Source organism: Equus quagga, chromosome 11, assembly GCF_021613505.1.
Source record: "Equus quagga isolate Etosha38 chromosome 11, UCLA_HA_Equagga_1.0, whole genome shotgun sequence".
Lineage (NCBI taxonomy): Eukaryota > Metazoa > Chordata > Mammalia > Perissodactyla > Equidae > Equus > Equus quagga.
In genome coordinates this window covers 3229978-3247387 of record NC_060277.1, presented here as the reverse complement: position 1 = coordinate 3247387, position 17410 = coordinate 3229978, and the positions used below count along the sequence as shown (strand labels likewise).

Here is a 17410-nt window from a genome sequence, read left to right as displayed (position 1 = left end):
TTCGGCATAGCGTAGTGGCCCCACCCCTTCCCTCTTGGTTCCATCAGCCACTGACGTGCAACCATCGATCCTACCTGCAGGTCAACCACAGACCGGACTCTGGACCTGGAGCTCAGTGAGGTGGGAGGTTTCTGAGGACGCACACTCCTGTGCGAGTCTGCCGTGTCCTTCGACCCCAGTCCTCGTCCCTGAGCCCTGACATGCTCCCAAGTCCTTCTCTCTAAACTGGGGATCAATCTTTCTCTTGTCCGATTCCCTTGAAAAGACATAAGATCCTCTATCAGGGCCCAGGGGTGGAGACCCTACTCCCTGGTGTTTCCACTTGCCTCACTGTACCTCTGGGTATCACCTGCCCTGAACTCTCCTGGCTGGTTCCACCTGCTCTCCAGCGCACATCCTGCTGACCTATTCTTGCCACACCCCGGAATGTCGTTCTTACCCGTGAATGAAGCACATGCCATTAGCAGCAACCAGATCTGCCCCCACCACCCCCCACCCCAGAGGGTGGATTTAGTGCCAGGTCCTGCAGAGCGAGGATAGAGAACTCAAGTCTTTGAACCCAACTGACAAAAATTATAAATGTGAGGCATCAAGAATACCAATATTCTAAGAGAACTAGTTCTAGAATATTCCAGAAGAGGATAGACTGCTTGCACTCACAGACAAAAGTTATTGCCTGTGAAACGAGTGAGGCAGTCCCTGATTTAGGGAGTGCTGATGTGTTTTGGAGCCGTGAACCCCTCAGACGGGCTGCCAGGAAGTGCAGTGCGTTGAGTGAGGAGCTCCCATATGACAGGAGCCGTGGGGAAAGACAGAGGCACCTGGTGCTGGAAGAAATCACCTTCTACCAGGGAGACAGAGTGATTAACAAAAGTCACCATATAGGAGCACGAGGCACCCTGGAGGCTCGGAAGAAACGGCAGAGAATGGAGAGCTCCCCGGGATGGAAGGAAGGGGTCAGAGGATGAGCCTCTGAAGATGGATTAGGAAGGGTGGGGAGAATGTAACAGACAAGAAGGTAATTCCAGCAGAGGAAATACCTGTTCGGGACTCCCGCCCCCCATCTTCCTTCTGCCTCCACAAGACCCTGGGTCCTGGATCGTCTCCTCCTTAGTCCTCCTCCCTCCCGTCTCTCCAGTACGATATCATATGTGACCAGTGTGGTGGAAAGCGGGGGTCTGGCAGGTGAAGCTGTGTGCCGGCACCAGCTAAGAACACTGCTGAGAATCACAAAAATTAAACCCAGTTAATGGGGTATCGAATTGATGTCACAAAGGCCACAAGCTGTACAAGAGGCTAGTACTGACTCCACAGTGCCTTGATGGATTATTTGTGACTTGGGTGCTTGGGGAGGATCAGACATTAGGATCAATTAAGCCGCAGTTTTTCTGGGCCAAATGGCCAAGGATAATCGAGAAAATAGGAGACCTCACACCAAATATATTAAGTGAAAGGGATTGCTCAGCAAAGGGCACTGTTTAGAAATAACCGGCCCACAATACCCTAGAAGGAGTGTGCACTGCTATCTTTTTCTTCTCAAAAGCTACCAGAGTATCAGACCCCTTCACTCCCAACTCCCAGGCAGCAGCATATGCTCTTCAAGCCCCATCATCCCCAATTTGATCAAGGGAAAGATTCTGAGAATCGATTTTCACACAAAGGGTTTTACTTGGCCAAGGACCACTTCTTCTTATCCAAGCGATTTAACAAAACTTTTTCAAGCATATCTAGAACAGAAGAGGAGCAGACCCTACATCCCGGGCTTCTCAGTCCATGTACGCAATTCACCAGGAACGAGGCCACAAATTTCTCTATTTCCTCATGGTGGGAGAGAACCTCGGCTGCCCACAGACCACCATCTGGGACCAAGAACAAAGAACAGACGCAGAGATTTGCAGAGATGCAGACAAACAGAAGGACCAGCTCCGTGCAGAAGAGGTAACAGAAATCTACATGATGCTCTCACAGTGCTGGGAACAAACGAGAGAGAGGGTCTCTGTGAAATGTGGGGTCAGGGGTGACATAAACGAGATTTTCAGAAGGAGACCTCATACCTTGGAGTGGATTCTTTAACACTGAATTTCTAAGGCATCGCTGGAAGCTGAGTCAGAAGAGCCGAGGCAGTGCTCTGCAACAATCCTCCACACACTGAAGAGCTAGGGCAGTGACGGCTGGACTGCGTGTGGAATTCACCCAGCCAGACAGCAGAGCTCCCCGTGGGCAGGTCAGAGAGGAGCCTCAGCCCGCACAGCAGGAACCGAAGCAGCGTTACAGGCATTTTTGCTTGAACAGGTGAAACGTTAATGGGGTCTGATTGGATGGTAGTAATCTATATGTGTTAACTTCTTGATTTTGATGACTCTATTGTGGTTATGCAGGAGAATATCCTTCTTTGCAGGAAATACGTAGAATATTCAGCAATGGTGGGGCATCATGTGCCAACATAATCTCAAATGGTTCAAGAAACAAGTTCTTTGTACTGTACTTGGAACTTTTCTGACCATATATTTGAGAGATTTTTTTAAAAACACAATAGAAAAAGTGGAATTGGATTCTTAACTCATACCAAGCACATACACTCACACCACAAATATACATCTGTAATTTAAAGAAAGGAAGTGTTAAACTCAAAATTAAGTAGCAGGTAGGGGTGGAAAAAGACTGATGGGACTGGGAACTTCAATATATTTATTAGTAATGTTCTAACTCATTACTAGAGGGACAGGCTCACGGGTTTTTATAGTTATTCTTCTTACGCTACATATTAATTACATGTATTCTTTCGCTTGTATCAAATACCACCTAATAAACATTTAAAGAATAACCATGCAAAATATTTTTAGGACAGTTCTAGGTTTACAGAAAAACTGGGAAGATAGCACAGAGAATTCTCAGTCTGCACTCAGTTTCCCCCATTACTGACGTCTTACAAAAGTATAGTACATTTGCCACAATTAAGGAATCAGTAGTGATACGTTATTACCACCTAAGTCCACAGTTTCTTCACACTTCCTAACGTCTTCCTGGTGCAGGATCCCACTCAGGACCTCACGCTGCATTCAGTTATGTCTCAAGAGGCTCCCTCTGGCGGTGACTCTCTCCGACTCTTCTTGTTTTGGATGACCTCGACAGTCCTGACGAGTATTGCTCAGTATTTTGTAGGATGCTCCTCCAACGGCATCTGTCTGACGTTTTTCTCATGATTAGACTGGTGCTACAAGTTTCGCAGAGGAAGATGACAGAGGTGAAGTGCCTTTTCACCACATCCTATCCGTGGGACCCGCACATGGTCAACACGCCAACCACTGCCGACGCGGACCTTGATCTGCTGAGGCGGCAATGGTCAGACTTCTCCACTGTCCAATCCTTCTTTCTCGCCTCTTTTCTGTTCTTTGGAAAGAAATCACCACGCCTGGCCCACATTCAAGGAGTCGGAGTTCTGTGCCACCTCCTTGAAGATGGAGCATCTACATAAATTATTTGGAATGCTTCCACAAGGGAGACTTGTCTCCTCTCCCTTTATATATTTACTCAGTCATTTATTTGTATCAGTATGGACTCACAGATGCACTTCCTAAGGACAGCTGTTTTGTATCTTTCCTAGGTTCTTCAGTTATGTTATTTTTCTATATATTGTAATAAAAATATTTAAGGCTATACTGATTCCACTATTATAAATATATAATACACACATATATACATGTAATTTATACACATTTATACAGTACATTATTGTGCATATACATTTGTGTCACTAATTCTTTTAGCTGCACCTAATCTGTTTAATCCCAGTTTTTAGTTTCAATTATTATATTTTCCATTTCTAAAAGTTGTATTTGGTTGATTTTAAACTTGTCTGGTCATTTTTTATAGCCTCTTCTTGCTTACATTTCCACCTCTTCTTTAAGTAAATATTAAAGATTTAAATATTTCATCCAGCTATTTTATATTCTGTAACCAATAATTCCAATATCTGTAGTCCAGGAAGGGGATCTTAATCTGAGACGTTCTAAAGCAGAAAACTCCATACTTCTGGTCTGATCTGTGAGTAGCCTTTGTAACAAACCCCTCCAAGAGCAGGTTTACCTCATTGTCAAATTCTCGAAGGAAACGACTTATAACTGTATTCTCTTGGCTATATGCTCATTCTGCTTTGTGATGTTATTCAAGTCCTTGATGATCTGTTTGTTTACATCATCTTTAAGGCTGTGCTGTGAGAATTTAGTAATTGTTAATACCTCCTTTAATTTCTCTAATAAATTTCCCTCATGCATTTTGATGCTCTTTGTACATTAACTTTTGTGCTCGTGCAGTGTATCTCTTCTCAATGTGAAACGATTCTCTTCATCAGGGAAGCCTCTTTGCTTGCTTGCTTTACATTCTCAGCCCAGTGTTCACATCATTACTCCTGATTTCTGGAGAGGCCATGTAGTGTAGTGGGCACGGCTCGTCAGACGTAAATCCAAATTGAAAGCACGGCTATGGTTGACTTACTAGTTATTCATCTCTCTGAACTTCAGTTTTCTCATCTGTGGACTGAGGTTAATAACACTGCCTCATATAATTATAGCAATGTCGAAGGAAGCATTGTGTGAAGACTGCCTGGCACGTGGCAGACACCCAATCCTTGGCCATTTTTATTTCCCTGATACATCTGTGCACCTTTTTTCCTTTCAATCTATGGTTTGATTTTAGACATTCTTTTGTAAGTAGAATATCATTAGCTTGCAGGTGGAGTCTATCTTTTAAAAAGGGAAATCTAAACTGTTTTCATTTATTCCAACAATGGCTACCTTGGTCTTCATTTGGTTGACTTTGTTGCTGTTTCCCTTCCATCCTATTTTTTTGCTCTACAGGCTAAGTTTCTTTGCTTTCATCTTTGCACTGATATGAACATTTTTATTAATTCCATAAGTGGTTCCCCTCAACATTCTTAAAACTTTGTCTTATGTGATTATCAAAGTAATGAAGTTCCTTTACGGACTATAAGTAACAATGCTTTTTCTTCCCCTGCTTCATGTCCCCATATTTCAGGTAGAATTTAGTTGACTTATTTCATCATTTTGTTTTACACTATTAATTTACTTGTACATATTTAAGAGGTTTCAACATGTGAGGGAAGAAGGAGCTTTGGGGAGCTAAGAGCTGGCCTGGCACTCACAGCTAGGCCATGGTGTTCTCCTATTGAACAACAACGATTCCTGAATCTCTGACATCACATGAGGTCCCCTCTGTGATTCTGATGAAGCGAGATACTGTAACCACACCTGAGCACAGACCAAGAGCCACTGTACAAGCCACACAAATGAATGAACATCTCCCTCTTGTGGCTGACACAAGTACTGCTGCTGCTCCACCTGGTCCCATTTCTCCCACGTCCTAGATAAAAACAGATACGCAGTTGCAGAATGACTCCCACTTTCTGATAGCACCCAATGCAGAAGAAACCCGTGTTCACTTGCGCCCTCCTCAAAATTACTTTCATGAGCTCAAATTCTCAACAAGCCCCTCCTCACACCTCACTGATGAAGCACCCAGAGCCCTCCAGTGTGTGGTCTGTCTTGCTGCAGCAAGCGTCAATAAAAATAATTGACCACAGCTGTGTCCTGGTGGGCTTTGACGACATCCACAAAGGATGGTCAGCAGTATATGCTTGCTGCAGAACTTCTGCCATGACCTCCCCAGTCTTAAGATTCTACCTTTGTGATCTGCACATTTAAATCCTGCCTCCCACTCCCTTCACCCTCTACGTTTCTGTATTTTCCAAAATTCTAAAGCAATGATTACATTTTAACATCAGTTAAAATTATTATTGAGCTACATATTCATGGGAGAAAAAAGACCACGTCGAGAAACTGCTGACACCTCTCACAATACAGAGGAGCTCAAATACCGTCACAAACAACGAACGTGTGTGACAGTCACTTCATGCCCTACTCCATGCACGCCCCAAGGAAAGACATTAAACTCAATTATAGTCACTGAAGAGCTGTTTTAGGGCTTCTGGAAAAGACATGCTCTTTTAGCCTGTCCCTGTCCTGGATGGAGGGTCTGAGGATCTCAGTGTGGAGTCGGAGGGCAGAACCCAAAGTGGAAAAGGCAGAGCACAAATGAGTCCTTGCTGACACCATGAGAGCCGCTCGGTCTAGACGGATTCAAAGCTAAGGCTGCCGTAAGTCTTTCTGTTTTGCCTACATCACTGTAAGTTAGATTTCTGTCACATGTATCTGTTACCCTCCTGGTTAACATACAAATAAAACACTTTTTCTTACCTTAGCAAGTTTACTCGAAAGTCACAACTCCACAAGTACTTTTTAGTAAAGACACGTATTGTAGCAATGTGCTCTCTCTGTGATCGGTCACCAAACAGCAAATTCCTGCTCTGTGCCTTTACTCCATGGATGTTATTCTTCAGTTACGAAGAAATGCTGCCATGTATGGCATACTGTCAATATACAAATCACACCATTTCCAGTAAAAAAAAGTCTATCACAAATAGTCCATCAGATCAGAGTTCCAGGCTCAGCTGAGGATAAAATTTACTCTAAAGCTCTTTGTACCAGGAGGCAGCTCAATAAACACTTGTTAAATAAATAAACCTTGGAGTTTGTTGTTGTGTAAAAAAAATGACTTACTCACAAGGGACGTACAGTCTACAAGCTATACAAGATAAAGTCATGGGGCCAGCCCTGTGGCCCAGTGGTTAAGTTTGCACGCTCCGCTGCGGCAGCCCAGGGTTTTGCCGGTTCGGTTTGAATCCTGGGCGCGGACATGGCACTGCTCGTTGGGCCAGGCTAAGGCAGCATCCCACATGCCACTACTAGAAGGATCCACAATAAAATATGCAACTATGTACCGGGGGGCTATGGGGATAAAAAGGAAAAATAAAATCTTTAAAAAAAAAGATAAAGTCATCACATATGTAATTCTACAAGTGAAAAGGAGAAGAACAAAGTGAAGTTATGGTTAGAAATGGATGAGACTAAATTTGATCTGCTATTAGGATAAAAAGCAAGAATTCACGTGAAAGAGTTGGGAAACTCTTACGTGAAAAAGATGCACCAAATCCCTCAGCCATATTCAGTGACAGTGGTGGAGAATCGCATAAACATCGAAGAAATAAAACACATTTTGCTGTTATGCTCAAACTAAGGCATTTTATTAGCTGGCTTTATGCCTTAAATAATATCCTGGTTACCAAACAAACAGTTTCCACTAATTCTAGACTAAGCTTTCAAAGGTTTACTTGCTGGAGAAAGAACATTCTTATGCTTAACACATAATACCTTTATTATAACCTTCAGCAAACCTTAGCGTTAACTAAAAAAACTGCTCAGGTCAAACATCAACTATGGCAGCAACCTAATGTAGTTATTTTTCCTTAAAATTGTGCAGTATAGTTGAAAATCAAGGAGAAAACTGTAAACATTTTGTGGTTTGGCTGGAAGTAGAGTTCATTTCATGATGATTTAATGTCTTCCAATACATATTTTTGACAGTTTCCATAAATCTCAGCAAAGTAAATCCATTTATTAACATTTTTTAAAATGAAAGTGCAATATTAGCCTTTCTTTGCCAGTTGGCAACTTGAAATTGTTGCAGGAGTGGTTACTAATACTTCTTTGCAGCTGATTGTAGCTTCAATTTTCTCTCTCACTTAAAAAAATATCAATTGCACATTGTTCCTTTTACTGAATATCTGGATTCTTCAAAAAGAGAAGTTGGCTACTTCATTGCATTTGGAAACCCATCATTCTTTTATCTGTAAAGGAAAAAAGAGATATTTGCTATAATTTAATAAATCACATTATGAGAACAACAAGAGGAAAATGACAGTGAAATGATTATTGCATCACAATCAAATTTTCTCCCTTTTTCTGCATCTTTGCCCCTTCTCTAGTCATGCTATTTCTGATATTACTACCATCTCCCCGTTATTTCCCACAGGAAACTGTATCTCATTTTCAGAATACTCTTCCATAAAAAATGCTCAGACAGATCAGACATGATGCTGCCGACAGCAATGATGTTGGATGACGTTTACTGCATGCTCTGCGTGTGCCAAGGACCAGGCCAAGGGCTCTGCACAGATGGTCTCACTTCACAACCACTCCAGGAGACACAGTCCACTAGCCCATCTTTACAGGGAATGACGCAGGGGAGAAACGCTGAGCTGGTGCAGCTGGAGTCCGTGGGGCAGCAGCACCAGCCTGGGCAGTTTAGCTTCAGAACTAACAGGGAACACACGAGACTGAATTTCAGCGCAGCCTACAGCCCTATGTTCAAAGCATACACCCAATTAAACAAAGTGAGTAAGCTGTATGCAGAAAACAATCAAATGAAGTAATGAAGCCCCTTTAAGAATATAATTTAGGGGCCAGCCCCGGGGCCCGAGTGGTTAAGTTCACATGGTCCGCTTCGGCGGCCCAGGGTTTTGCTGGTTCAGATCCTGGGTGCGGACACGGCACCATTCATCAAGCCATGCTGAGGTGGCCTCCCACATGCCACAACCAGAGGCACTCACAACTAGAATATACAATCATGTACTGGGGGCTTTGGGGAGAAGAAGAGAAAAAAAAAAATGAGATGGGCAACAGCTGTTAGCTCAGGTGCCAATCTTTAAAAATAAAAAAATAAAAATATAATTTATATTAATCTTGACAATGTGGAAGAAAATTTAAATTAGTGAAATTTTCTGGTTCATTTCTGGCTATTTTCTCCAAAATTCAACTACACCTTCCATTATATATTAGGTATGTTTCAGAAACATTACCAATGTTACTGAACTTTTTAAAGAAATCATTTCAAATGCACTAAGAGCCAGCTATTTAAAGACATAAATTTAATGAGAGTTCTTTTATTAAACAAATCACTACAAAAACTCATCTCACTCTTTAATGTCTGCATTCCCATAATTCAGACTGCGTACTTACAGACCTGTCCCTCAACGCATCTCCTTTCATTTTGAGCAATGTTACTGGTGGAGAAGACAGTCTGGAGGTCTCTTGATGAGAAGTTCTAACACCACATATTTTCTTGCCATCATTCTTTTAATTTTTTAATATAAATTTTAAAATCTTGTTCTAAAACCGTAACTGGGTTCCCCTTAAGCCATCAAATCCCAGTGACCCTTCTTAGAAAGACAGAGAGGACCTCATGAGCATGGACACACGCTCAGCCCTCTAAGCACCTCGGGCACCCTTCTCAGAGAGAGAGGACCTCATGAGCACGGACACACGCTCAGCCCCTCTAAAGCACCTCGGGGCCCCTTCTCAGAGAGAGAGAGGACCTCATGAGCACGGACACATGCTCAGCCCTCTAAAGCACCTCGGTGACCACGCCGGCAGCGATGGTGGCGCCGCCGTAGCGCAGCATGAACCTCCCCAGCTCCTTGAAGTCTTTGTAGAGCTCAAGAGCCACGGGCCTTTGTGTCTGCAGCTCCACCAGCGCGTTCTGGCCTTTAGTCAACAATCTATCAAGAAAAAGAAAAAGAACAGAGGGATATCCAATAGTGGTGAATAAATGTAATAACAACTGACAACTGAAAAACAACTATTTCACACTCAATCAATAAATCAACTTAGTCTTTCAAAAACTTAAAAAGAAAAAAAGGTATTTCTTAAAACGAAAATACGTGCCTTTGAATATTTTCTGGATTAGCCAAAAGAAATGAGAGGAGTAATTCTAGGTATAAGAAGCATTAGCTAGCTCATATATATTTTTTCACCAATTTTCCACATACAATGCTATCCCTTGAAGGATCCTATAACCTAAAATGCTCAAAGCCCTTCCACCAGAGCCCTCCCTTTCACTCCTCATAAAATTGAGAGGTTCAATGATGGAATGAAGAAAGCAAGGCATGTGCATTTTAAAAGAGGAAGATAGGGGCCAGCCCAGTGGCGCAGCATGTTCTGCTTCAGCGGCCCGGGGTTTGCCGGTTCGGATCCAGGGTGCGGACGGACATGGCGCCGCTTGGCCAGCCATGCTGTGGTAGGCATCCCACATATAAAGTAGAGGAAGATGGGCAGGGATGTTCGCTCAGGGCCAGTCTTCCTCAGCAAAAAAGAGGAGGACTGGCAGTAATTAGCTCAGGGCTAATCTTCCTAAAAAAATAAATAAGATTTTTTTAAAAATTAAAAAAAAGGAAGACAGTGTCTCCCAGGTAAAACTCCAATTGGTGAGCCACATGCTAGGAAATTATCTTTACAGAGGATAATCCCCTGAGTGCCAACAGACTACTCTAAACCTCTCCCTCCCTCCTCTCTTTTCTCACCTAGGAAGAGTGGTTCTTTAACAGAGATTCAGGACAAAATCATACAAGGATTTTTCCACAACATATTGTTTGTATGAAATGAAGGGAGATAGGGCATGGGCCTAATCGCAAACAGTTTCATACAAATAAACAAACAAACAAAAATCTTTGTGCATGGGCCCCACCCACACATAGAGAAAGAAGCAGAACCCAAAAGGGGCTATTTTGGAAATGTTCTCCAATTTAATTTTCATGTGCTCCAGAAGGCAAGAGGACAGCAATCATAAACTCCCCTTCTGAAAGGTTCTTTAAGGGACAGACCTTCAGAACAAGCCACTCAAGTTTCTAAAGAAGGATTTCAAAATTTCCAAACAGTGGTTTTGGACAATTTCAGCCCAAAGTCCCACTCCTTAGGAAAGACAGCATCTAATATAGTCTGCACTTAATTTAGTTTCTAGAAAGTTCGATTCCATTCCATATAAAGCAATCAAGTGTACGATGTGCCTGAAGTGGAAACGAAGGGAAAGGCAAATGGCGCTGGCACAGAATAAGAGAAAGGACTACGCTACAAACAAGGCGACGGGGCAAATGAACATGAGGAAGACTGGAGCAGAAGCAGGGGAGGGGGAACTCAGGATCGAATGTGACGGGCCCATTTCAGACTGAGAGCTCTCCAAGTCAACCTGGCTCTTGCCAAAAAGCATATAGTTTCTGTGGACCAACTACCTGGGTTGGAATCCTGGCTCTGCCACTTGCTGGCTCTGTGACTTTGAACATGTTATACAATCTCTCTAAGCCTCAGTTTCCTTATCTGAAAAATGGGAAACAGAATAGTACCTGCTTCATACAGCTGCTGAGACTATAAACCACGCAAAAGCATTCACGACACAGCAGAGAAAATCATGGTCTTCCAGAAATGTTAGCCATTAGTTACTATCACATTTCTCAGAATATTATAGCAGACACTCATGCTAGAAGCCAAAGGCTCAGGTTAAAAATAAAGAACCATGCTATGAAAGAAGTAACTCTTCCCTCCTAACAGGGAAACAGGCATGAGTTTAGAGCAGTGTGAAGATTCTCTCTTCTACTTGCAGCCAACTCATTAACCCACTAACCACCTTTGGCCTCTTACACAGGTGCAAAAGAGGAGGAAGACCCAAGGACCGAAAAAAGGGGATTTTGGGTGGGATTCCCCATAGGGTGGAAGTGAGGAAAACCCCAAACCTGAAGCAGCCAAGCCAAACTGTGGTTAGCCTTTAGTTGAAATGAGGTAAGAAACAAGATTCTCAGGAAGCACTTACTTTGAAGAATCCCAACCTTGTCCCAGCCAAAAGGAACTGTCCACACCTAGGCTGGACACTAATGGTCATCAGAGGGGACCAATGTGGTGGCAATCACCTTCGCTTAAAGCTCTAGGTGGACCTCAAGCAGAAAGGAAAATAATTCCAGGGTGGGAAAAATCTGGCAGCTACAGAGCATACAGATCACCTTCTTCCTGGGTGCTCTTAGTGCAAGGACTGATTCTCATTAAGGAAGTGACAAGAAAGTGAAGAAGGACACAGCCAGAATTTGGAACCAGAGGCTTGGCAGAATTCAAATTTATCTTTAAAAATGTAGGACTAATTATTTAAATATCTTTATTTTTACATGATCAGTATCTAGGGCTTGAGGGATCCATATAAATTTATATTCACATTTTTATTAACAATCATACCCCCTCACCACACATGACAGAAATTATATCTAGCATTCACACCTAAGCGGGAGCTTAAACATTTGTTTCTGTATTTTCTTAATCTAGTCCTTGAAACAATGATTTCTGAAACAAGGAAGAATAGATTTCACTTAGTACAAAGAGAAATACAATAGAAATGAATTAATCTGTAAGGAATTTGCTTAAATGGCTTGCGTGTGTTACACTCACTTAGGCTTCTTCTTTGTGACTTCGCCCGTGCTTTTGTTTAAGATGCTAATCAGTCGCTTAATAACGGCAGGCTCGCTGACGGTCTGGTAGTGGAGCAGCACCTAGAACAGAAAGGGGAACACTGAGACGCTGCTTCCGACGGCACCTCTGCCTTTTCTCTTGGCACCCACGTCTCACACAGTCAACTCAGCACGACCGCTCAGAGCCCTCCAGGACCTCTGCTCACTCCCTCCCAGCCCCACCACTGTAATCAGGTTGTTCCCAACTTACCAGGGAGCCAAGGTCATGGGAGGGAGTGTGAATTTCTACTCCATCACCTACTGTGCAAACTTTAATACATTATGTAACCTTATTACAGGGTTGTGATGAGAATTAAACAGGATCAGACACAGTGCCTGGTATACAGATGTTCAACAAATGTGAACTGTTTCATCATGAAAACGAGGGAAGGGGAATCGTCATACCAGCAGTAATTACTGTATGCACTGTTGGATAACGAGAATAAAACATTATATGGGAGTTGAGACAAGCTCTGACTCAGACAGACCTCAGTTCGAATCCTGACTGTACACTTTCCAGCTGTATGATCTGGGTCAGGTTCCTTATCACTAAAATGAGGAAATTCACATAAGCTTACTTTAAAGTGGTGCCTAGCAGGTGGTAAACATTCAGTTAATTTATGACCTTAAATATGAGATATTACTATTTATGTTTTAAATTAAAGAAATTTAATATCAAAAAAGTTAAGTAACTTAATGTGGCCATGGTGCTAAGTGTCAGCGGTAAATTTTATGCTTCGGTCGGCTGCACTCAGAGTGAGACTGACAATCCTCATTAAAATAAAAAGCAATGAGTGTGCAACACGTCTCCAGTTTGGGTATAGTGGAAAGAGCAAATACCCAGGAAGTGGCAAAGCTATAGAAGTTTGATTTGTCAATACCACTTTAGGCTGTTTTCTTGAAGAAATACTAATTCTCTACTCTGGAATTTCCTGGCTAGAACAGTTTACACATTCAGAAAACAGAAATGCAAGGGGAACTGTGGACGCACAACCCTGGACTTTGGGAAAAAACTGAGTCGTTCAATCAGCACCTTATTAATTCTATTTCTGTCCATTTTTTTCTCTCTTTCCTCACTGTTACAAAAGCTGTCCAGGACAGTCATCTCTCCTCTGAATTAAAATACAGGATGCAGGTTCCTACCTGCTCTCTGCCATCACTCTCGTCCCTCCATAACCCATTCTTCATATGCCTACCAGACTGATTTTCTAAAACACAAACTTAATGATACGTCTTTGCTTTTTAAAACCGTGGGAACTTTAATTCCACTACAAGGCACCAGGCCCTTCTCAGTCTGACTCCCGCTCACCTCTCTAGCCTCACCTTTCTCCATCCTCTCTTGCATCCTACACCCCAGACACACTGAGCGTTGGTTCCCTATACACAGGAAGCCCTTTCTCCCCTTCAGGCTTTCACGTGCACCATGCGCTCTGGCTAGAACACACCCTCTCAAGGGGGCTGCTTCCCTGGGCAACGCCTGCTCACCCCATGCTACTGGGGGCCCAAACAGCATCACTTCAAGAAGCCTGAACCCCCAGTCTGAGCTGACATCCTTCCTCCATGTCCCAGAATCCCGCCACATCACATCTCACTTTTCCTCTAACTGCTGGTTTGAATGTCTGTCATTCCTGCAAACATGAACTCTGTGAGAAAAAGAACTCGGTAGACCAGGGCCAGACATTTCACTGGCACTGAGCAAATATCTCTGAAACGAGTGTAAGAATGAAGGAACAGAGAACATCTAAAGCACACGGAGAACGTCAGTCACAAGAGTTGGGTTTTTCAAGGCACAAGTGAACCTCCACTACTGTACAAAGGCAAACCAGCTTTCTTTTTCAATGGCATTTGACCACTGAGAACTGGAAAGATCCTCCCAAAATTAACAAACAACTCAGGGAAAAAAACCTTCCGGGTGAAAGGGAACGGGGTGAGAGCCACACGTGTGCATTCCGTGGGCCCAGGCCTCCAGCAGCACCAGTGTACACACAGGCAGGGCTACAGACCTAAGAAATACCCCTTTTGCAAAAAGCAGCTGAGGTTAACAAGCGGGATTCCCCTCACTGGGCTTGGGTGTGGCTAAGAAACTGTATTTGTCACCACCTCTTGCCAATTCGAAAGAACAGTCGCATGAACCTCATTAGGCTCCTCCTAAGCTTCGAGTCCCACGTGTGGGCCCCGGGGAAAATCAGAGTGAATGAAGAATGGGCTGTGGCAGTACAGGCTCAGGTTTTAGGTTTACTTGTCTTTCTATCTCCGCAGCGTCTTACAGACAGTAGCTCAAAAAAATATTTAATGAATACGTGTGAAAAAATCTACACGCATGTAAGTGTCAAGTAACTGTCTACTGCTTTAGCATTTTAATTTATATTATATATAACCAAAGGCATCTGTAATTCAAAGCCATCTGTAGCATAATGCAATAGGGAAAAAAAGCACTGGGTTTCAGGGTGAAAAGTTCTGCGCATGAGTCCTGGAGTACCCACTTATTACTCAGGCGTCACAGCCTCTCAAGTCTCCAAGTCCTCATCCGTAAATGGGGACAAGCTAAGACAGGTCCACAATCTCCTACTGCAACTCCTAAATCCCAAAAGACTGAAAACCTAAGTTTTTTCCTAATTCTGTTATAAATCCACTTGAGTAGTCAAACAAGACTTGAAGTGAGGCAATTTAGAGTCCTTATGGCTTTCACTGAGCATTAATGTTAATAAGCTGTGGAGAGGAATCTTCAGGATGTTCAATTGCAGGGTGTCGCACATTCTCTGTGAGGGGTCTTACATAACATGCACACACCATATCATCTCTCTAAAATTGGAACACTTCTCACTCTGGAACACACGAGCCTCAAGAGTTCCAGATAAGGGCTAGGATGCCGTACCTCACACAGGGTTGCGAGAATCAAATTATCTAGTGTTTTATAAACTATAACAGGCTACATAATCTGTTAGGCGGCAAAATAAGTCAAATTAGTATTTTGCTTACACCTCCAGGTGATTTATATTTAAAAATTTTCAATGCATAGATGGTCAATTTGCAACAAGGGAGCCAAGACCCTTCAATATGGAAAAAGCAGTTTTTTTCAACAAATGGTGCTGGGAAAACACGGAAAAGAATGAAGGTGAAGCCTTACTTTACACTGTACATAAAAATTAACTCAAAAAAAGACCTAAACAAAAGAACTAACACTACGAAACTCCAGAAGAAAATAGAGGAAAATCTTTTTGACGCTGAATCTGGCAATGAATCTTTGGATATGACAGCAAAAGTATAGGCAACCAAAAAAACAGTAGATCAACTGGACTTCATGAAAATTTAAAACTTTTATGAATCAAAGGATACTACCAAGACAGTGAAAAGACAACCCACAGAATGGAATATGTGCAAATCATGTATCTGATAAGGGGTTAATACTTAAAATCTATAAAGAAATAAAAAGATGCTCAACTTCACCAGCCATTAGAGAAATGCAAATCAAAACCACAATGACATCCACCTCACGGCCATCAGTTTGGCTATTATAAACAAACAAAAAAATCACCCACCCACTCAACACAAGAAAGGAAAATAACAAGTGTTGATGAGGAAGTGGAGAAATCAGAATCCTTGTTGTACTGCTGGTGGAAATGTAAAATGGGGCAGCTGCTATGGAAAACAGTTTAGCAGCTACTCAAAAAGTTAAACATACAATTACCATATGATCCAGCAATTCCACTCCTGGGTATATACCCAAAAGAACTGAAAGTGGGGGCTCAAAAAGATCTTTGTGTGCCAGTGTTCACAGAACTATCATTTACAGTAGCCGAAAGACAGAAGCAACCCAAATGTCCATCAACAGATGAATGGATAAAAAAATGTGTTCTATATATACAATGGAATACTACTCAGCCTTCAAAAGAAATGAAATTTTGACACATGCTACAGCATGGATGAACCCTGAAAACACTATGCTAAATGAAATCAGTCAGACACAAAAGGACAAATATCGTATGACTCCACTTATGTGAAGGACCTAGAGTAGGCAGATTCATAGAAAAAGAAAGAATAGCGGTCACGGTGGTGGGGGAGGAGAAACGGGAGGTACTGTTGAAGGCGCGCAGAGCGTTAGTCTGGGATGAATAAATCGCTCTGGGGATGGATGGTGTTGATGGTTGCACAGCAGTGAGAATGTACTTAGTACCACTGAACTGTACACTTAAAGATGGTTAAAACGGTAAATTTTATGTTATGTATACTTTATCACAATAAAAAAATCAAACATGAATTTAAAGGCTAATTCTTCTGTTTTTTCTTCTTAAAAATATCGTGAGTTTACCAGATAAACCAAGGGAAACTTAAATCTATTTATGTAGCATTAAGGAATTAGTCCCTAAATAGTCAAATCTTAACTGCTTAGAAAGCCTTTCCTTGGTATGTACTGTACGTATGTATGAATACAGGTTTGTTCCCACAGGAAGTGGACTGAACAACAAAACATGACCATTTTTTCCTGAAACAATTTCATCCTGGTATTCGTGAATCAATATACGCAGGTGGAATCTCAGAAAGCAGCACTAAAAACTTTCAATTCATACTTATTTTTAAGAAACGACAGTAGACAGGAAGACGATATTACTATTCAAAGTAACCGTTAACCTCTTGACCTCTCTATCTCTCCAATGGCAAAAATTATTGCTGCATGAGTAAAAACACAGTCCCAACCTCTCCAGCTTCTCCCTGTAGGACACGCTGCTTTCTAAGAATGAGTGCCGTTTGTTCATAGCAATTAGGTCGTAGTTTCCTGCCTATCAATACATGAATTTTTAATATTTAAAAATTAAATATTTTCAACTATAACAATTTTTTTGGAGAGAAGTCTTTACTCCTTTTTTTATCATATGGGAGAAATGGAATATAATTATAAAACTAAAGCACTTAAGCAAAGCACATGGTTATCTCAAATAAAGGCGTATGAGCATAAAACGAATTTAAATGAGTTAAATAAATTTATTTCCAACTTCTAATATACTATCACTAACTAAAAGTTTAAAGGCCAATTACTATTACTGTCTTACTTTTATTTCAAAGATGCATCAAATGGTAAAAATGGTCTGCTTATATTTTCAAAGACAAGCAATTTAATTAATTAAACTCTAAAATTAGAGTTATGTCCCTAAATATCTGAAAAAACTTACACAGAAA

The 17410-nt window shown here is 41.9% G+C and overlaps 1 protein-coding gene across 3 annotated transcripts in view; it reads right to left on the bottom strand.

The window, feature by feature from the left end:
* Positions 1-7143: 7143 nt before the first annotated feature.
* The window catches only part of HBS1L (HBS1 like translational GTPase), a 77379-nt gene continuing 67112 nt past the window's right edge, over positions 7144-17410 (bottom strand). For all 3 annotated transcript variants that reach the window (XM_046674966.1, XM_046674964.1, XM_046674965.1), the window contains 3 exons: positions 12177-12277; positions 9328-9472; positions 7144-7762 (listed from right to left, as the gene is read on the bottom strand). In XM_046674966.1, coding sequence (XP_046530922.1) covers positions 7751-7762; positions 9328-9472; positions 12177-12277 — 258 coding nt within the window. In that variant the 3' untranslated portion in view covers positions 7144-7750. The remainder of the gene's footprint in view (positions 7763-9327; positions 9473-12176; positions 12278-17410) is intronic.